The 21,776-nt window shown below is 41.2% G+C and overlaps 1 protein-coding gene across 7 annotated transcripts in view; it reads left to right on the top strand.

The window, feature by feature from the left end:
- Nucleotides 1–21,776, top strand: part of JAKMIP3 (Janus kinase and microtubule interacting protein 3) — a 278,385-nt gene that overhangs the window by 90,347 nt on the left and 166,262 nt on the right. For all 7 annotated transcript variants that reach the window (XM_073595683.1, XM_073595682.1, XM_073595684.1 and 4 more), the window contains exon 3: nucleotides 6,402–6,899. In XM_073595683.1, coding sequence (XP_073451784.1) covers nucleotides 6,402–6,899 — 498 coding nt within the window. The remainder of the gene's footprint in view (nucleotides 1–6,401; nucleotides 6,900–21,776) is intronic.

The raw sequence follows: 21,776 nt of genomic DNA, 5'->3' as shown, positions 1-21,776 counted from the left end.
ACCCAGACAGAGCAATGAATGATAAGCAGGGATAAGTACAAGCTAAGTACAAATGCAGTCCAAACAGTTTGCAGGAATAATTCAGCACAGGAATATGCTAAATCATACAGACCTGAATCCAGGGTATGAACAGGGCAGTTAACTCTTTGGTTGGGCACAGGCATCATGTCCAGCAATATACTTAAGCACCCTGATTAGGTTAGGTGTGCATTGCAGTGTCTTGAGCTACAGTGCTGAGTAATAGCCAGCAGCTAGCAAAGGCTCCAAATTAATCACTGTGTCCTTGTACATGACAAAATGAGGTGCTGCTGTGGCCTATGTTTCCTTTCCAGCCTGTGTGCCACACTCTCCTGAGTTTTTGTGACCTTGTTTCCTTATCTTCTAATGCTTTAGCCTTTCACTTGATAAACCAAATGGATAAATTGATTTTACTCCCTTATTAGGACTATAATTACACCTGGCACATTGCTGTGCATTTTTTAGTATTTTGCAATGCAGTAAAATGCATTGAAAAATGGAGTCTATGACTTTCTTTGGAAACAGCGACCAGTATTATTGTTATCTAAGATTTATATAGTAAAAACAGTTTGCACAGCACTTTACAATATAACGTGAGTCAGTATAGTTACGACGCAATTCATGACAAGAGGGTTATGGGGGTGGGGGTAGGGGGGGCTGCTCCTGAGAGCTTACAATCTAAAGAGAAGGGGAAGCGATACAAAAAGTATGATGGGAAAATAAAGGTTCAGTTGTTAGGTAGAGGTGAGATTTCTTGAAGACATACTTTTTCAAAGGCAGACAAAGTAGGATATAGGGAAGACAGGTGTCATGACTAACGTCCGAAACGCGTAGGCTGTGTTTACAGAGTTGTACATGTCTTTTCAATTAAGGAATACTATTTTTTGGATGTCATCCTGAGTGCTGACTATCCCTTTAAGTAGTAAACTAGTACAACTAGCCAACTAGTACTGCTTTACCATGCATTGGCATAAAGTCCCATATATTGCCTTTGTGCTGTGTTGGCCTGGATGGTCTCATTCAAGGTAATGCAACTTATGTAAGAATACATGACAACTCACAATACCAAGCACGCTATGTTGTAATCAAGGTCTTATTCATCAAATTTTTTTCAGGTACATCTATTGCTGATCTTGGCCTTATTATTGTAGCTGTCATTTGTTTTTCCCTCGGTTAGTCGGTCATGTAAAGCTCAGTCACTGTTCAGTAGACCCTACATAACCTTTACGGTGAAATCCATAGCTGCATATTTTTATGCAGAGTCAGGATGTTAAATGAGACGTCCCATCTGCAGAAGACTCTCCGATAACACTGCCACACTGCAACATTATCCATAGAGCTTAGTCATGCATGCAGGATGCTTATTCTTAAGTCGTGGCTGGAAAGCTTTTACATTCATCCCTGTAAGCTAGATTTATTGGCAGCAGCAGCAAGTCTGTAGGCCTTAGAAGTACAAAATCACCAGAATTCATTGGAATCAAGAATTTCTAATGTCAAAAGGTGTCGAAGTCTTTAACCACTTAAGGACCAGAAGAATTTCCCCCTTAATGACCAGGCCATTATTTTGCGATTCGGCACTGCGTCGCTTTAACTGACAATTGCGCGGTCATACGACGCTGTACCCAAACAAAATAGACATCCTTTTTTTCTGACAAATAGAGCTTTCTTTTGGTGGTATTTGATCACCTCTGCGGTTTTTATTTTTTGCGCTATAACAAAAAAAGAGCAACAAATTTGAAAAAAAAAAATTTATACTATTTGCTATAATAAATATCCCCCAAATAAATGTAAACAAAGAAATTTCTTCATCAGTTTAGGCTGATATGTATTCTTCTACATATTTTTGGTAAAAAAAAAAAATCACAATAAGCGTATATATTGAGTGGTTTGCGCAAAAGTTATAGCGTCTACAAAATAGGGAATAGATTTATGGCATTTTTATTATATATAAATATATATATATATATATATATATATATATATATATATATATATTACTAGTAATGGCGGCGGTTTGCAATTTTTATCGGAACTGCAACATTGTGGATCAGATCAACTTTCTTTGCAAACATTCTGCAAGTCTACTGCAAGTTCTATTTCAGATATGTTGTGCAATAGTCATCCCACCACAGGAGGTCACTGTGGCTGAATTCTTATGCTGTAGACTTGCAGAGCTCTTTCTGTAGAATCACCAATGCAACTTTGCTCTTGCTAGAGACTTGCCATGCAAATTTGTTACAAATGGGAAAAAGGTAAACTAGAACTTGTGCTTCAAGCGCTCTGCAAGTGTACAACTTGTCAGTGAAAATGTGCAGCAAGTCAACAGACTTACAATTCAACACTGCCACAAATTTGTGGCAAGTTATCCTTGCTATCTGGGAAGGATAAAAAATTGTCAATGTAGATAGAGAGAGCGAAGTTCCGCTTTAACATAAATCAAGAAATAATACAAGTTTTTTTCTCCACTTTTTTTTTTTACCTTTTTTTGTAAGCAATTTGACCATCAAAAAAAAGCTATTCTACATGCTGGAAGAGATAAGGCTGGTTAAATTTGATCACTCCATCTAATTACCAACAGTCATATGTTCTTGGAATGGGGTGCATGAAAAGTGTAAAATATAGGGTAAAATATACAATGAGTTGCAGTTTGTGAAGGTCGAAGGATCACTGCAGTCTTCTTCCCAATTTTGCCAGTGGCCCATGTGTAAGGAAGGCTTCATTCTTTTTCTCTATAGGAAAGGATAGCAATTGACCTTTGGCTATGTGCAGCAAAGAGATTTTCCACAAGCGAATTGTTTCATATTGGCACCACGCTCTTGTCACAGCTGCTGTCTTTATATATTGTACATTTATCCATGAATTTAAAATAAGAAATATCTTATGAAAATTATGGAATTTTTTGTCTGATGACCAATTTTATTTTAAGTTCATAAACTTTTAATCTTGTATTTAATTTCTATAAAATCTGCCATTTTAAAAACATATTGTTTCATATTGGCACCACATTCTTGTCATAGCCGCTGTCTTTATATATTACATATTTATCCATGAATTGTACGAGACATATCTTATGAAAATTATGGAACTTATGTCTGATGACCAATTTTTTTTTTAAACTTTATAAACATTTAATCTTGTATATAATTTCTATAAAATCTGCAATTTGAAAAATGAATTGTTTCATATTGGCACCACATTCTTGTCACAGCCGCTGTCTTTGTATATTGCACATTTATCCATGAATTTTACAAAAAATTACTTATGAAAATTATGCAAATTATTTCTGATGGCCAATTTTATTTTAAGTTTATAAACTTTTAATCTTTTATTTAATTTCCATCAAGTCTGCAACTATGAAAACTAATTGTTTCATATTGGCACCACGTTCTTGTCACCGCAGCTGTCTTTATATATTACATATATATCCATGATTTTTACGAGAAATATCTTATGAGATTCAAGGAATTTATGCCTGATGGCCAATTTTATTTTAAGGTTATAAACTTTTAATCTATTTTTAAATTTCTATAAAATCTGCAATTTTAGAAACAAATTTTTTCATATTGGCACCACGTTCTTGTCAAAGCTGCCTTCTTTATATGCTGTATTACACATTTGTCAATGAATTTTACGGGAATATCTTATGGAAATTATGGAATTTATGTCTGGCCAATTGCATTTTAAGTTTATAAACTTTTAATCTTTTTTTTAATTCTATCAAATCTGCAATTTGAAAAACTATACCCTCCTCCCTCCTACGCTAACTAACCTGGGTAAGAAAGATGTTTAATACCTTCCTATTTTCAGTTGCTCCGATCCGGTCATGTGATTCAGTTCCCGTGTGTCACCCAGCGTGGTTTCAGGGGAGAGGAGGGAGTGCCAACAACAGATGGGCCATAGGTGCCTATAGGTGACCTCACCGCTCTTTACCAGCCATTGTTGAGCGCTGTCTCCTCTCCCCTGCAGCCACCACTGGCTGGCATGGGAAATCACGTGACCGGACCAAAGCAGCCTGAAAATAGGTAAGTATATGCATCTTTCTTACATAGATTATTTGGATAAGTGTTGGGGCGGGGGGTACAGTTTTAAGTCTAGATAGCTGTAAGCTGGAATTCCACTTTAAGTGTATCTACAGCCAAAACTTGTGTTGTGGTTTTTTTTTTTTTTTTTTTGGATATGGGTGGAAAGGATTAGAACACCTGTCAAGTTTTTTTATCTGTCTGTGTACCTGGTAGATACATTTGCATCTCTCTATTTCTCTTTTGTTTATGGTCACCAGGACTGAAAGGGAAATCCAAAATTTTGAGTTGTCACAAGAGGAGGTATTGCAGGAAAATATTTCAGTGCAAACACTCACTCAAGTGAAAATTGTCTAAGAGGTGATTTACCTCCCATGGGAGAGACTTCCTGTTACTGTTGGATGTAAAGTACAGAATAGAAAGAGGGATGTCTCCCCAATAGGATAAAGATGGCAAAAAAAAAAAATCTCACGTGGGATTTTGACTAGGGTTGCACCGATACTAGTATCGGTATCGGTGCCAATACCGAGCATTTGCACGAGTACTCATGCAAATGCTCCGATGCCTAATCCGATACCTGTGCAGTCAGGGAATGATCGGTGCGGCGGTGGGGGAATTACAAGCACCAATCTTGTAATTCCCCCAGGACCTTAGGAGCACGGAGGAGGAAATGAAGGAGGACACAGGAGACAATCGGGGATGATTGGTGCGGTGTTGGTGGAGTTACAAGTACCGATCTCCCTGTATAGATTTCAATAAAGCAGCTGACAGCCACTTCTCCTCCTCTCCCTCCCGCAGCTTTAAGCTGCTTTATTGAAATCTATACAGGGAGATCAGTGCTTGTAACTCCACCAACACCGCACCAATCATCCCCGATTGTCTCCTGTGTCCTCTTTCATTTCCTCCTCCGTGCTCCTAAGGTCCCCCACCATGTACTCCTCCATTCCCCCTTCATGTCCTCCTCCGCTCCTCTTTCACTCCCCCTCCATGTCCTCCTCTGCTCCTCCTTCATTCCCCTTCTGTATCCTCCTCTGCTCACCCTCCGCTCCCCTTTTGTGACCTCCCCTGCTCCCCCTCCATGTCCTATTCCGCTCCCCCTCCGTGTCATCCTCCGCTCCCCATTCGTGTCCTCCTCCAGTCCTCCCTCGCTCCCCCTTTGTGTCCTCCTCCGGTCCTTCTCCGCTCCCCCTTCGTGTCCTCCTTTGCTCCCCTTCCGTGTCCTCCTCCTGTCCCCCCCTGTTCCAGATCTGTCAGGATTGAAAGAGGGTAAATCTGTCATTTACCGACTCCTTCCTTTTCCAAATGCACAGAATCAGTGATCACTGACTCTGTCCATTCATAGCTGAGCATCCTAAACTGTGCTTCAGTTTATGAATGAACAGGAGCCCCTGTCTCCTGTCCATTCATCTTTAGTACAGCTGAGGCTGCAGAGAAAGGGACTGGGGAATCTGTGTCCTTAGTCCCTTTCTTAGACCCCTGATATCTCACCAAAGCCCCCCCCCCCAGAGGGTTGATTACAAAAAAATAAAAAAAAATAAAAATTGTAAAAAAAATAATTATTTAAAAGTAAAATTGTAAAAATAATAAAAAAATAAAATAAAATAAACACTGACAGTGTCCATCCCCCCCCCCCCGTTCAAAAAAAGAAAGCATTGTAAAACTATTAACAAAAATATATAAATTGTAAAAAAAATTTAAAAAAAGAAACTGTAAAAAGTTAAATTGTAAAAAAATAACATAAAAACTACTGACACAGTCCACACCTCATCAGTGCCACCTATCAGTGCCCATCAGTGCTACTGTCACATGACATTAAAAAAATATTGGTAATTGGTATTGGCAAGTACTTGAAAAAAAGTATTGGTACTTGTACACGGCCTTAAAAAAGTGGTATCGGTGAAACCCTAGTTTTGACCATACCTTACTGTATAGAAAATGAAAAATAAAGCTTTGGCTTTAGATATATTTTAATACAGGGTACATCAATGGCATTCAATTTGTAAAGCATTCTGGGCTTTCTGGTAAGAAAGCCTAGTACCATTTGCTTGAAAGCACCCAGTGTATAACTGCTAAGATAGTACTTTCTGATAGGGGAGAGAGAGAGCGGTGGGTTGTGTCCTTTGTGAGCCACCTGTACCCTATGTAGTCCGATCTCCCTGGGTTTCAGGCTTGTTGCTGCTCTTCTTTAGAACTCATCACCTTCTGGCTGCAATTAAAAATACTAATTAAAAATTACCAAAACATAATTATCGAAGAATCTTTATAATTTTCCATTTTTTGGTTATCTTTGTTTGCTGCAATGAAATGAAAAGTTATTAAAGGATAATGTTTCGTTTTGTACATTTGTTCATTTTGTACTACCAGGTAAACAAACTCGAAAGAGAGAAAAACCAGGAGATCCGACAGATTCGAGAGCACGAGCAGCATAAAAGCATTGTTATTGTGACTGAGCTAAAGGCCAAGTTGCACGAGGAGAAAATGAAGGAGCTGCAAGCTGTACGGGAAGCCCTCTTGAGGCAGCACGAATCTGAACTCATCCGGGTGATAAAGATCAAAGACAGTGAAAATCAGAGGCTGCAAGCGGTGGTCAATGCGCTTCGAGATGCCGCCCCTGAAAAAGTCAAAACTGTTCTGTACAACGAGGCCAGGGAGGAGGCCAAGAAAAGTTTTGAATCTGAAAAAAACAAAATGCAGCAGGAGATCTTCGAGCTAAAAGGGGCCAAAAAACAAGTGGAGGAAGCCTTGACTGTCGTGATGCAGGCTGATAAGATGAAGGCTGCGGAAATCCGAAGCGTTTTCCATTTACATCAAGAGGAGATCTCTAAAATTAAGCGGGAATGTGAGCGGGAAATCAGAAGGCTGGTATGTGCGGAGATTATGTTTATTTATTAAAATATCTTTTCAAGTATTTTAATTCCATGACACCAGACATGTAGGGGTATTCTGTATAAACTGGTAGAAAAAGAGGTTTGTTTCATCTAACAGCTAATCAGAGTTCAGTTGTTATTTTTCAGTTTAGCTTGAAAACAGGAAAGTGTATGTAAAGCCAATTTTTTTTTTTATCATTTGGGATAAATTAGGCGATGGTCAAAACCACAGGGTTTTTTTTTCCATACTTCCCATTAAGTAGATTTTCCTTGACTTCCTGTCCTGTAGACACAACAGAAAGAGAGAAAGAGGAAACCTCTCCAAAGTGAGGGAAACCCATTTTTTAGTCTACAAGTAGTCTCCCCATTAGAAGATTTCCCTTCTTTTCCTGTTTGGCTGGCAACCCAATATTTTGGATTTCTCCTCCCTTTTAGTCCCACAACAAAAGTCATCTGGACAATTAGAGAGGGTCAATTTCTCCAGAGGGATCATAGACCGCAATAAAAAACTGGAAGAGGTTCTAACTATTCTTACGAAATCTAAAACATGAAAAGTTGGCTTTTTGGCTTTAGATACACTTTAACCAATTCAGATTTTACCCCCTCTAACTGACAATTGCGCGGTCATGCGACGCTGTACCCAAATAAAATGTTTGTCTTTTTTTCCCCACAAATAGGTGGTATTTGATAACCTCTGCAGTTTTGAATTTTTGCACTAGAAACAAAAAAAGAGCGACAATTTTGAAAAGAAAAACATTATTTTTTACTTTCTGCTATAAAACATATCCAATAAAAATGTAGAAAATCAAATTTCTTCATCAACTTAGGCCAACGTATTCTGCTACATATTTTTGGTGAAAAAAAATCTCAATAAGCGTATATTGATTGGTTTCCGCACTAGTAATGGCGGCGATCAATGATTTTTAGCGGGACTGCGACATTGTTGGCGGAAAGATCGGACACCTAACTGACACTTTTGACACTTTTTTGGGAACCAGTGACATTACTACAGTAATCAGCGCTAAAAATATCCACTGTTACTATACTAATGACACTGGCAGGGGTTAACACCAGGGACAATCAAAGGGTTAAGTGTGTCCCTAGGGGATGCTTTCTAACTGTGTGGGGTATGGAACTCACCAGATGAACACAGTGATCTGTGTTCCTGATTAGCAGGAACACAAGATCACTGTGTTCATCTCTGACAGAACGGCGGTCTGCCTTGTTTATATCGGCAAACTGCCATTCTATCCCTCTGGGGAATGATCGCGGATGGCCGGCGGACATAGCGCCTGCCGGACATCGCGTCCGCCGGACATCGCGTCCGCCGGACATCGCGTCCATCGGACATCGCATCTGCCAGATCCACTGATTGGCTCCCTCTCTGGTCAATCAGCGCACTGCGCCTCCGCTGGCTATTGCTCGAAATGAAGTACAGGTACGTCGTTTCGCGCAATAGAGCCGACCTGCCACAATATATGTACTGCGGCCGGTCGGCAAGTGCCTAAAGGAGAACTTCAGACAAAGCACAAGATTAATATGAAAAGTAAAAATCTACTTACACTTATAACATATTGGGCTCATTGCAGGGACATAAACCTCTCTCAGATGCTGGGGTGGATTTACTGGGACAAGAGACTCTTCAATTAGCAAAATGGAACTTTTAATAAAGTTGACCATGCACTTTTTTATTTTTTCCCACAGGGTAATTGAAAAAAAAATCAATTGATTCCTCTATTCACACTAAAGCCTGGTACACACTATATATTTTTTTTTTCATTCAACCCAGCAGGCTGAATGAAAAAAAAAAAAACCTGACAGATCACTGTACTAACGCAAGAGGTGTTAGTACAGCGATCTCCCCTGCTAAGCTATTGTGTTCTGACAGGGGGACTGCCGCCCGCCATTGGCTGCCAGCACTGATCAGTTTTCCAGCATGCACGTTCAACAGAAGCCAGTCATGAGACTAGCTTTTGTTGGACAGGAGGCTGTACACATGAGCGAAAAGTCAGCCGGTGTCTTGCCGAGAAAGTTCCCTCGGCGGATAAGTTCCCCCCCCTGTACTGCGCAGGTGCAGCGCCTGCGCAGTACGTACTACTGTCAGCCGCCGGAGATAGCCGAAGCTCCAACGCTTCAATCAGCTGTACACGGCGCCTGCGCTCTGGGTCCAGGTTCCTTCCCCACGATCCAAGTGGACCTAGAGGGGGAAGCTAAAAGTGCCGAGTGCAGCGAGGCCGTGCCCAAAGCGTGGCGAGCGAAGCGAGCCCACGGGGGGGCCCTCTTACAGGCGCCGTGTACAGCTGATTTTCAGCTGTTCCGCTTCGGCTATTTCCGCCGGATGCTACTGCGCAGGCGCAGTAGAGGGGGGGGGGGAACTTATCCGCCGAGCAGAACTTTCTCGGCAGAACACCGGGTCCTGCTGAACTGACCATATTCGGCCCGTGTGTACCTGGCATAACAGCATGGATGGAAGAGTCTCCACTGCTGGCTATTGTGCTGCCTATCAGATGCAGTCACTGTTTAGCCAATCATTTTCCACCCAGCTCAATCATTTTTGAAAAATTACCTTTTTTTTTGAGCCAGGTGGTGCTTGCGGGGTCATCCATGACTCAACTTTCAACTGATTCAGCAGAAATAGGACAGAATTTTAACGTTTATGGCCAGCCTTAGCTTTAGTGAATGAGGTAAAGCTATGTTCACAAACGTAACCACAAAGTTTAACCACGGAAAAAAGTTTTGTCACTTGGCAAAAGTATTGCTAAAGTTTTTGAGTTGTTATAAGAAAATGTATTCAATTGTTACTACACAATTACATTGTTCTGTCTGACAACTGGTTGTTATGGGAAGCTCTCTTAATTTTCAATTCCTTTTTTTCAACTCCCATTCACAATTCACCCATCTAATCTATTAATTTAGTACTTTTAAAGTAAAAAGTCTACTTTCTCTGCCTTTGTCACTGTCAGGCTTCTCCAAAGTCTACGGAAAATATAGATTTTACTTGGTTATTTGTAATGGTAACTACAGCGCCTTGAAAAAGTAATCATACCCCCTGACATTTTCCACATTTTGTCATGTTACAACCAAAAACGTAAATGTATTTTATTGGGATTTTATGTGATAGACCAACACAAAGTGGCCCATAATTGTGAAGTGGAACGAAAATGATAAATGGTTTTCAAAACTACAAATACAAATAAATATGTGAAAAGTGTGGTGTACATTTGTATAGCGCCCCCCTGAGTCAATACTTTGTAGAACCGCCTTTCACTGCAATTACAGGTGCAAGTCTTTTTGGGGATGTCTCTACCAGCTTTGTACATCTAGGATAGTGAGATTTTTGCCCATTCTTTTTTGCAAAATAGCTCAAGCTCTGTCAGATTGGATGGAGAGCGTCTGTGAGCAGCAAAAATCTTGCCACAGATTCTCAATAGGATTAAGGTCTGGACTGTGACTGGGCCATTCTAACACATGGATATGCTTTGATCTAAACCATTCCATTGTAGCTCTGGCTGTATGTTTAGGGTCGTTGTCCTGCTGGAAGGTGAACCCCTGCCCCAGTCTCAAGTCTTTTGCAGACTCTAACACTGTGGTCAGCAACCTTTTTCCACTTAAGGGCTGGATTCAATGTATGTGAATGCATGGAGGGCCGCATTCACCTGCTAATAAATGAAGTTGGGAGGGTACAAGGGGGATACAGAGGTGGACGGGGGGGTACAGAGGTGGCTGTGGACGGGGGGGATACAAAGGTGGCTGTGAACAGGGGGGGTACAGTGATGGCTGTGGACAGGGGGGGTGGATACAGAGGTGGTTGTGGACTGGGGGCTACAGAGACAGCTGTGGACTGGGGGGGTACAAAGATGGCTGTGGACAGGGGGGATACAGAAGTGGCTGTGAACAGGGGGGTACATTGGTGGCTGTGGACTGGGGGGTACAGTGGTGGCTGTGGACTGGGGGATACAGAGGTGACTGTGGACTGGGGGATACAGAGGTGACTGTGGACTGGGGGGATACAGAGGTGGCTGTGGACTGGGGGATACAGAGGTGGCTGTGGACAGGGTGGTACAGAAGTAGCTGTGGAAGGGGGGGATTCCATGGTGGCTGTGGACAGGGGGGTACAGAGGTGGCTGTGGACAGGGGGGATACCGTGGTGGCTGTGGACAGGGGGGTACAGAGGTGGCTGTGGACTGGGGGGTACAGTGGTGGCTGTGGACAGGGGAGGGGGATACCTTGGTGGCTGTAAACAGGGAGGTACAGAGGTGGCTGTGGACAGGGGGGGGGATACAGTGGTGGCTGTGGACTGGGTCCAGATAATATTAAAGATGGCCCTGAATATTCCTATTATTCACTGTTTAATACGGTTATCTGCAAAAGTGTCTGTTATATGATAAAACTGCAGCTAAATACCTCATTAAGAGCGCCACTCGGCGCTCAGATTATTCGCCGCCCCTCTTCTTCTCGTCTGACAATTCAATGGGCAGGGCCGAGAATGATGCCAGTCAGACGGGGAGGAAGGGGGGAGGAGAGGGGCGGCAAGTAATCTGAGCGACGAGTGGGGCTCTGAATGGGGTATATAGCTACAGTTTTTTGCAGATAACCGTATTAAACATCAAATCACTTGTCCGTGGGCCGAGTGCCCGTGAATTAATTACGGGCACTGACGGGCTGGAGATTTAGCGGTGGCGGGCCAGGTGTGGCTCACAGGCCATGGGTTGCCGACCCCTGCTCTAACAGGTTTTCTTCTAAGATTGCCTGTATTTGCCTCCATCCATCTTCTCATCAACTCTGACCGGCTTCCCTGTCCCTGCTGAAGAAAAGCATCCCCACAACATGATGCTGCCACCACCATGTTTCACGGAGGGGATGGTGTGTTCGGGGTGATGCGCAGTTTTCTGCCACACATAGCGTTTTGCTTTTAGGCCAAAAAGTTCCATTTTGGTCTCATCTGACCAGAGCACCTTCTTCCACATGTTTGCTGTGTCCCCCACATGGCTTCTCGCAAACTGAAAATGGTACTTCTTATGGCTTTCTTTCAACAATGGCTTTCTTCTTGCCACTCTTCCATAAAGCCCAGATTTGTGGAGTGCACGACTAATAGTTGTCCTGTGGACGGATTCTCCCACCTGAGCTGTGGATCTCTGCAGCTCCTCCAGAGTTACCATGGGCCTCCTGGCTGCTTCTCTGATTAATGCTCTCCTTGCCCAGCCTGTCAGTTTGGGTGGATGGCCATGTAGGGCTGGGGAAAAAATCGATTTAAATCTTGAGTTTTTTTTTGTTTTTTCACCGCGCTGGTCCTGAGGAGCTGCGGGCAGGAGTTTTTAGGTGAGACCACGGCTTCGGCCTAGTCCGCAAGGCCGGACGCCACGGACTAGGCTGAAGCCACGGCCTCACCTAAAAACTCCTGCCGGCAGCTCCTCAGGACCGGTGCAGTGTCCAAAAAGAAAAAATCGTTTCGAATCGTGAATCGAGTTTTTTTTAAGAAAATCGCAGATTTTTTTTTTGGAATATCTCCCAGCCCTACGGCCATGTCTTGGTAGGTTTGCAGTTGTACCATACTCTTTCCATTTTCGGATGATGGATTGAACAGTGCTCTGTGAGATGTTCAAAGCTTGGGATATTTTTTATAACTAAACCCTGCTTTAAACTTCTCCACAACTTTATCCCTGACCTGTCTGGTGGGTTCCTTGGCCTTTCATGATGCTGTTTGTTCACCAAGGTTCTCTAACAAACCTCTGAGGGTTTCACAGAACAGCTGTATTTATACTGAGATTAAATTACACACTGGTGGACTCTATTTACTAACTAGGTAACTTCTGAAGACAATTAGTTCCATTAGATTTTAAGGGTCAGAGTAAAGGGGGCTGAATACAATTGCACACCACACTTTTCACATATTTATTTGTAAAAAATGTTGAAAACCATTTATCATTTTCCTTCCACTTCACAATTATGTGCCACTTTGTGTTGGTCTTTCACAAAAAAATCCCAATAAAATAAATGTACATTTTTGGTTGTAACATGACAAAATGTGGAACATTACAAGGTTTATTAATACTTTTTCAAGGCACTGTATTTGTTACATTGATATCATTTTTATGATGTGTTTGCTTTTTGTACCATTAAACATTGTGACGTCTGTATCATCCTGTATTACACAGGTATAGCCCTTCTTAAAAGTTCAGATACACACTGGAGAAATTCAGCTGCCATTAAGAGAGTTTGTCCTTGTGATGTGTCCCTGCACCTCAAAGGAGGAACGGACTACCTCTAGGGTGTGCCTGCTCTCAATCTGTTCATTGCTACATACAGTATGTCCTGAAATAGGAGCACTGTTAGACAAGCGTTAGGGACAACACTTTACAGAGTTGACTTTGTATGACAGTTTGGCTTCATATATATTTGCACATATATGTAATGAAAAAAATGTTTTTTAATGTACCTTGTTAAAGACAGCTCCGATGTTGTTCTTGAGGGAATTTTGCTGGGGATTTTTTACATTGTATTTTGTATTGTATTGTTCTGTGGATTGCACTGCCCATGTGCACTCTGGAGTTTATTTACTAAAGGCAAATAGACTGTGCACTTTGCAAAGTGCAGTAGCGCTCTGCAAGTGCAGTTGCTCCAGAGCTTAGTAAATGAGGTAAAGCTTCACTTTGCAAAGAATACCCAATCACATGCAAGGAAAATGAAAAAAAAAACGCATTTTTGCTTGCACATGATTGGATGATGAAAATCCGCAGAGCTTCTGCTCATTTACTAAGCGCAGGAGCAACTGCACAGTCTATTTGCCTTTAGTAAATCAACCCCTATACTTGTGCTATGTACACATTGATGTGAGTGTTTGCAATTTTATGATAGTACTTTTCACAAAAAACGAAATTTTATCTTTTTTATATCAGTTTAAAGTATAACTAAGTATGAACAGTTAATAGTCAGGACTATCGTACCTTAAACAAGATACTACATTTCAGATTTGTCTCTTGTCTGGTGACTTCTTTTAGGTTTTGAACTATTGTTATTTTAGTTGTAGTAAAGAAAACTTTTTTTTTTTTAAATCATAGGCAGATGGATTGACATATACAGGGCGTGATTTACTAAAGGAGTTGAGAGTCTTCACAATTCTTCAGATTGCATGAATATTAACTTATTCCCGTTCACTTTGGATATTCAATCACTCAGATGCTCAATACTCAGATGCTGCCTATGTGATTGGATAATTGAAATGAACATTACCCAAATTTTGAATGAAGATTCTTAATCCTTAGTAAATTAGCTGTAAGGCCCCATTCACACCTGAGCGTTTTGTAGCTTGAAGCCTGAAGCTACAAAACGCTGGAGGGGAAAAAAATCCCTTATTCTCTATGGAGATGGTTCACATCTGCACTTAAAGTCGCCTGAAGCCCTACGTCTGAAGCTCAAACAAGTTCTGGATCCTTTTTTGTCGCTTGAATCGGACAGATTTGGGCGTTTTTGGAGCAGGAAGCAGATGACAACATAGCAACAAATGATGAAACAGGTGATCATTTTTCCTATTGGTTAATAAAAAAATCGCCAAAGCTCAAAAACGCCGGAAAACGCTGCATGGAAATGTGCAAATACACGCGACAAATTGAGCGAGAAAACGCCAGAAAAAAGCTAAAAACCGCCACACTCAGGTGTGAATGGGGCCTAACTGTGTTTTAAAGTGTGTCTCTCCTCTGAGAGCTACAACCATTAATAATATACAGTTAGGCAATTTCATGGCATAATCGGATTAGTAGCATTGTCAAGATAAGCTATTATGAATGATTAATCTGAAAGGGTCACACAGACCAGGATAGCAGGACTACAGGGCCCATGGCCCAAGGGCTTTAGCTCTGGCCCTGATTCACAAAAATGTGCTTTTGTGAAATTAAACATGTTTATTAGATAGGGGAGGCATTCTTGCTCACAAGTTTGTCAAATTTGGAAAGTAATATTTGTATGTCCAGCAAGCACGCTTCGCTTTTTCTTAGTTTTGGATCGATTGGGGAAGAATTATTATCCCTGTCGGGTTTATTTTTTTGCTATCTGGAGCTCCATTAGAAAGATTTATCTTCAGTTTCTGTTCTGCTGACAATGTTTTATCAGACAGAAATTGAGGGCAACTTTGTGACAGGGATATAGACAGAAAAAAAATTTATTTTCTTTGGACCCCTTTCACACTGAGTCGGTTTTCAGGTTTTAGCGCTAGAAATAGTGCCATTAAAGCGCCTGAAAACCGCCTCCCATTCATTTCAGTGTGACTTTTCACACTGGGGCGGTGCGATTGCGGGAAGTTAGGAAAAGTCCTGCAAGCAGCAACTTTGGGGAGGTTTGGGAGCGCTGCATACAGCACTTCCAAAACGCCCTGTCCATTCAAATGAACTGAAAATCGCTTCAGAAGCTCGGCAACATGGGCGTTTTTAACCCCTTCTTTGGGGTTAAAAAGCGCCCCGCTAGCTGCTGAAAAGCGGCACAAAAGTGCCGCTTAAACAGCGGTAAAGTGCAGCTAAAACGAGCGACGCTTTACCGCTAACAGCCGGCACTTTCAGTTTGAAAGCAGCCTAATGCCCCGTACACACGATCGGATTTTCAGATGGAAAATGTGTGAAAGGACCTTGTTGTTGGAAATTCCGACCGTGTGTAGGCTCCATCACACATTTTCCATCGGATTTTCCGACACACAAAGTTTGAGAGCAGAATATAAAATTTTCCAACAACAAAATCCGTTGTCGGAAATTCCGATCGTGTGTACACAAATCCGACGGACAAAGTGCCACGCATGCTCAGAATAAATAAAGAGATGAAAGCTATTGGCCACTGCCCCGTTTATAGTCCCAACGTACGGGTTTTACGTCACCGCGTTCAGAATGATCGGATTTTCCGACAACTTTGTGTGACCGTGTGTATGCAAGACAAGTTTGAGCCAACTTCCATCGGAAAAAATCCTAGGATTTTGTTGTCGGAATGTCCGAACAAAGTCCGACCGTGTGTACGGGGCATTAGACTGCATTCACCCTTGTGAAACGCGCGCACAATGGGGGTTAATTTACTAAAGGCAAATAGGCTGTGCACTTTCCAAAGTGCAGTTGCACTCTGCGAGGGCAGTTGCTCCAGAGCTTAGTAAATGAGGTAACGATTCCCTTTGCAAAGAGTACACAATCAAATGCAAGGAAAATGAAAATAAAAAACTGCATTTTTTCTTGCACATGATTGGATGATGGAAGTCAGCAGAGCTTCTGCTCATTTACTAAGCTCCACAGTCTATTTGCCTTTAGTAAATCAACTCCATAGTTTTGCATGCAAAAATAATGCGTTATAATGCACAGCTAAAGCTTCATGCACACTGGGCTTGAGCATTAAAGTAGAACTACAGGCAAAACTTTTTTCTTCATTTTTGGATAGAGTAAGGGAGGTTTATAACCCCTGTCAGATTTTTTTTTTTCACCATCTGTGTGCCATTGCGGAGATTTCCTTTCACTTCCTGTCCCATAGCCAATCAGGAAGTGAGGGTAAATCCTTGCAAATTTAGAGAATTCCTTGGGGACCCCCAGGTCACCAGAACTAGTGTCCCCATTGGAAGATTTCCCCTCTAATTCTTTTCTGGGGATAACCCAAAATGTAGGATTTTCTTTTACTTTCATTTTCAATAAAATTGGTAAACAGGACAAATAGAGATGGTGAATCACTATAATAGGGGCACTGAAAGCAATAAAAGCTGACAAGCATTTTAATCCCTCCGCACGCTATACAAAATTAAAAAATAAAAGTTTTGCCTTTAGATATACTTTAATGCATTCCAATGGCCAGAATAAGTTAATATTCTGGCCAATGGAATCCAATACTGCTCAAACACTTTACGCCACTAAACTCAGTTAAACGAGTATAATATGTGCAGCTTTAGGTTTGTTTTTTAAGCAGCTTTTCTCCTGCCAGGAGTTCTGGCTTTCAGAGGAGCAAAGTAAACTTTCTGTGTGCATGAGGCCTAAACACAAAAAGCTAAAAAAAAAATTTGTAAATCAGTGAACAATGATCTTGAACAGTACGGTTGTTTCCATGTGTTGTGCATAACTAGCTTTCCAGACATATGTAGCAAAGGCCACATGGATGCTCACAAGGAACATCATAGTTGGCTTTCATTATTGCAGGGTTGTGATGTCAATGTCCCACCAAACTAGCAGCCTTCAACTAAAGCTTGTTTAGATTTTTTTTGCTAGTGTTAGGGCATTCACCCCTTAGCCTGTACTATTATCAATTTGCAGATATTCCATAATAGCATAGGCTATAGGCAGAAGAACTGTGGCTCAAAGTTTGTCTCTACATCCACTGTGACTGCAGGTACTTATAAAAGTGAGCCAATCAAGAAGATTTTGGTCTATCCTAAGATCGTGTGCTAATGGAGATTTGCAACATGTAAGTCATAGAGTAAAGGGTGACAACCTAACACTGACTAGGGACATTTTTGGTCAACCCCCAACACTATAGGGTTGATTTACTAAAGGCATATAGACTGTGTACTTTGCAAAGTGCAGTTGTCCTCTGCAAGTGCAGTTGCTCCAGAGCTTAGTAAATGAGGTAAGGCTTCACGTTGCAAAGAGTACCCAATCACATGCAAGGAAAATAAAAAAAAACAGCATTTTTTCTTGCACATGATTGGATGATGGAAGTCAGCAGAGCTTCTGCTCATTTACTAAGCTCTGAGCAACTGCACCTGCAGAGTACAACTGTACATTGCAAAGTGCACAGTCTTTTTCCCTTTAGTAAATCAACCCCAATGTCATTAGCTTTGTAACAGCACCATGACCAGCCTTTGGATTCATAGACCTTGTATGGTGACCACATCTGTGTACTGAATTACCATCCATCCATTCTCATCCATGACCGTTCCATGCACTCTTTTGCGGACTACATGACTGTTCGAATCCTTGGAACTCTTCTTCTTTTTCTGTCTGTCATGTCTTTAAATTCTCCATTTTCGTAAACCCAGAAGAGGAATGGATGGCGTGGATCAGAATGAGACCAGCGGCATGCACCAAGTTAAGTAATCACTAAAGATGTGGAATATCAAATTTAGACACAAACATGCGCTTTGTGGATCTGTTATTGAGCCTGTGTTTCTATTATCTTTCAGATTTCAGAACATAAGAAAATTCTGAAAAAGACCAACCAAGGCTGGAGGGTGAGAAATATTTCAGTGATCTTAGAGGGCATATTGCTACATCAAGTGAGAAAAGAAAAAAAAAGAAAGAACCTTAATAATGTGATTGTCTACAAACACTTGTTTTTTTTTTTCCTGACATTTGCACAAAAATGTGAAGTTTCCAGCTTTAAAATGCTGGATTGTTTATTGCAGCACCGGATATGTCAAATACTGTAGACCCCACTAAAGAAAACACTTTTGACGTTCCTTTTTTAATCTTATTTAGTTCCCTGCTAACATCTGTCACTGTAATGGGAAGTTTACCATTGAAGTTGGGTTGGGGGGGCATTATGCAAAGGATACAGGAAGAGCAAGATAAAAATTGTTGCTTCATTGGGAAGCAACATTTTACAAAATAAAGACCTTCCAACTTAAACTGGATCATTTTCATTTAACCTACAGACAAGATTTGGTTACTTGTTTTTTCCTTCGTTTTGCTGACCAAGTTTAGTTTGGTTTATCCTGCTGTAGGACCGTATCCAAATATCTGTGTCTTCACATGTTCTAAAATTCTGACCACACCACAGATCTATAGTGGGCAATGTACAAGCAGAATTCCAGACTCCAGGTATTCTGGGAGGTTTGTAGGTCCTTGTAGGTTCTGCTTTGCATACAGTCAGTTAATAGGTTGCTACAAATGGCGAAGTAAGTTGGAAGAGCAGTATATAAAGTTTGGGAGAAGATTTTGCAAACTATTTTTAACCCAGTTTCTTTCTCATGTTCTAGTTAGGTAACAATTTTGTTGCTCACTGGGTTTAGCTCGGGTACATAATTGAAACCCATCAAGGATTCTTCTTCTGGACCTTTTGATGGAATAAGTGCATTTTGTTGGCTCGGTAATTTAAAGCACATCTGTCATAAGAGAACTATGGAGGGGGCTATTGCTTTATGCTTCTCTGGCTATTACACTGTTGCTAAGGCACTAATACTGTATCTGTGGGGACAGAACAGGTATAGAGTTAAAAACTTTTCTCAAACTCTCACCTGCTACATGTTTTTTTTTAGATCAGTTGCTAAGAAATATGAAATATAACCTTTCTCAGCCAGACAACTAGCACGTTTAGTAGGCAGCAAGCAATGTGGACCTTCTTGTTTCTGTCATGACAGGTGGAGCTGTATTATCTTTGGGAATGTGCACTATTTTACCTAGTTAAATACATAACAGAATACATAACCATAACTAAACATATCTGACAATAATGAGGTCTGAAGACTCCAAACAAAGTAGGAAGAAAGGGGAAGTTGCATCTGATTTATATTATATTTGGTCTTTATTAAAATGTGAATTCATTTTATTCAATAACATGCTGGATGTCTTATTGTAAAATTGCATTTCTGAACCACACCCCTCAACCCTTTTGGACTGGCTCAGCGACAACCTCTGGAGGTCAACAGAAAGCTGTAGCAATTGGCACCTGGGGCTCTTGTTTACCATTAAATTTATGAAGGATTGCTGAGGGCCATTTATGAGACCTGATGATCTTATTACATCAGATTGGACTTACACTGCAGTGGATTGGACTCTGCTAGAACCAAACACCAGGAGAACTTTGCAAGTACTTTTCACTTTTAATCTGGTTTATTCTACTTTGGCTATTGTGTATATATTGTAATATATTTTCTGTAACTATTATTTTACACCATGTTTCTGTTGTTTTCATTAAAACACTATTTTAAAACCCTTATGCTAAATCTCTAAATGCTCTAATCGGAATTGAAAGAATCCTTACCTTTTTGAAGAAAACGACCACATTTTAAACTATGTACATTCACATCTAAACATGGTGGCAAGTGTCAAAGATATATCTTAAACTTCAGAATAGCTTCAGCTGACACTGTAAACTGTGCATGTTTTGATTACAACACATGGTGGTGATTACTGCTTGTGTGTATAAAGGGTTAAAGGAGAAGAACAGCCAAAGCGCGTTTGGCTGTATTTCTTCTGTGGATCACAGGAGTTCAGTTTGTTCTGCACTCCTGTGACACTTTTTCAGACAACAGTGGGCTAGAGCCGGTCAAGGTTAGGTAAAGATCTTGGTCATATGATCGCGATCCACCCAGGAGCCTGGACCAGCACCTGGCTCAGCCTCTCACTGAGCCACTGAAAGCCTGAGCCAGTCAATCACGCCCCCTTCCACAGCCCAGTGCTCCAGTAATCATGGGGGGTGGGAAGAGCAGAGAGCCAGTGACTGACAGAACTGAGAACTGAAAAATCTCTGGGAAGGGTTAGGCTAAGAATGCAGTCAACACATTCTGATGGCAGTGGTGGGACCTTTAACTATTACAGGTCTCCTCTACACTCCCCAGCCTGTGATTGAACACTGAAAGAGAAAGTAGCAGGCTGAGGTGCTCATCACTTGATGACTCTACTCTTTCCACTTATCAGCATGTTCTGTAAACTGTAGCACAACTGATCAGCTCCTTGTGCTTCTTCACCCTCCCCTGGTCTATGCTCTGCTATATAAGAACTGCAAGCAACTATTACCAGGTAAAGTTCAGTGCGGAAGGGCCATTAATGAGACCTGATGATCTTAATACATAAGATTGGACTAACATTGCAGTGGATTGGACTCTAGTGGAACCAAACACTAGAACTTTGCAAGTACTTTTCACTTTTAATCTGGTTTATTTTACTGTGGCTGTTCTGCCGTCATTACACGTGGCTGAGGTATAATTAAACAGACAGCTAACTCTCCACCCTTAACAACTCATTGAGGCAGGCACAAGGCCCTTATTTCAAACTTTTATTGCTGGGAAGTTAGAATAAAACTACAAATAAAAGAAATAACATTCAATTAGTGTATACAATATACAAAATATACAGTCCTGACACACTAGTATAACTAGGGAAAGGAGTTAAAAACATACCGCAATGATTACGTTAGGCAGACGATAGAATTGCAGAGTAGATGTGGCGTCCTCTGGAGAAGATGCAATATGGCTACTGGGGCTGTCTCTCAGACCACATGGTCTAGACCAGTGGTTCTCAACCTCAGTCCTCAAGTAGCCCCAACAGACCATGTTTTAGGAATAAAGTAGCTGTCCAAAATACCAAGCCATTGTCTCTGATTTAAAGCACCTGTGCAAGATAAAAGGAAAACCTGCAAACATGGCCTGTTGGGGGTACTTGAGGACTGAGGTTGAGAACCACTGGTCTAGACCACTAGGATTATGGGAAGGTACTGTGGCTTTTAAGCAACACATCTGTCTACCTACAGTAATAAATCTAGAGAACTATAAGTATGCAAAAGGACCACTAGATGGCGATATTACAATTTACTTTACATACCATTAGCATATTCAACAATTAACAATAGAACATAAGAAGCTTGTCCCATGGATACCAACTATGATGGTCCTTCTGGGGAGAACAGTAAATTAGTTCAGACACAGGTCTGAGGAAAAGTTTAGGCTCATCTTGCCTAATGACCTTAATTTCAACTTTCCTGACTTTCCCATCTTCGCTTGGAAACACTTGGGTTATCAGGCCCAAGAGCCATTCATTTCTCTTTGACTGAGAGTCTTTCGCAAGCACAATAGTACCAGGTTCTTGTAAATTGGGTTTGCTGTCTTCAAAGGGTTCTTTTGGAACATTCTTGTGATTTTGAAGGCATTCTAGTGTTAGTGCATAAGTCTCTTGTTGGACACAATGGATGGTAACATTTTTAACCTGTG

This window comes from Aquarana catesbeiana, linkage group LG08, assembly GCF_042186555.1.
Source record: "Aquarana catesbeiana isolate 2022-GZ linkage group LG08, ASM4218655v1, whole genome shotgun sequence".
Lineage (NCBI taxonomy): Eukaryota > Metazoa > Chordata > Amphibia > Anura > Ranidae > Aquarana > Aquarana catesbeiana.
Note: the sequence above shows the minus strand (reverse complement) of the source record. Positions and strands in the feature narration are given on the sequence as shown.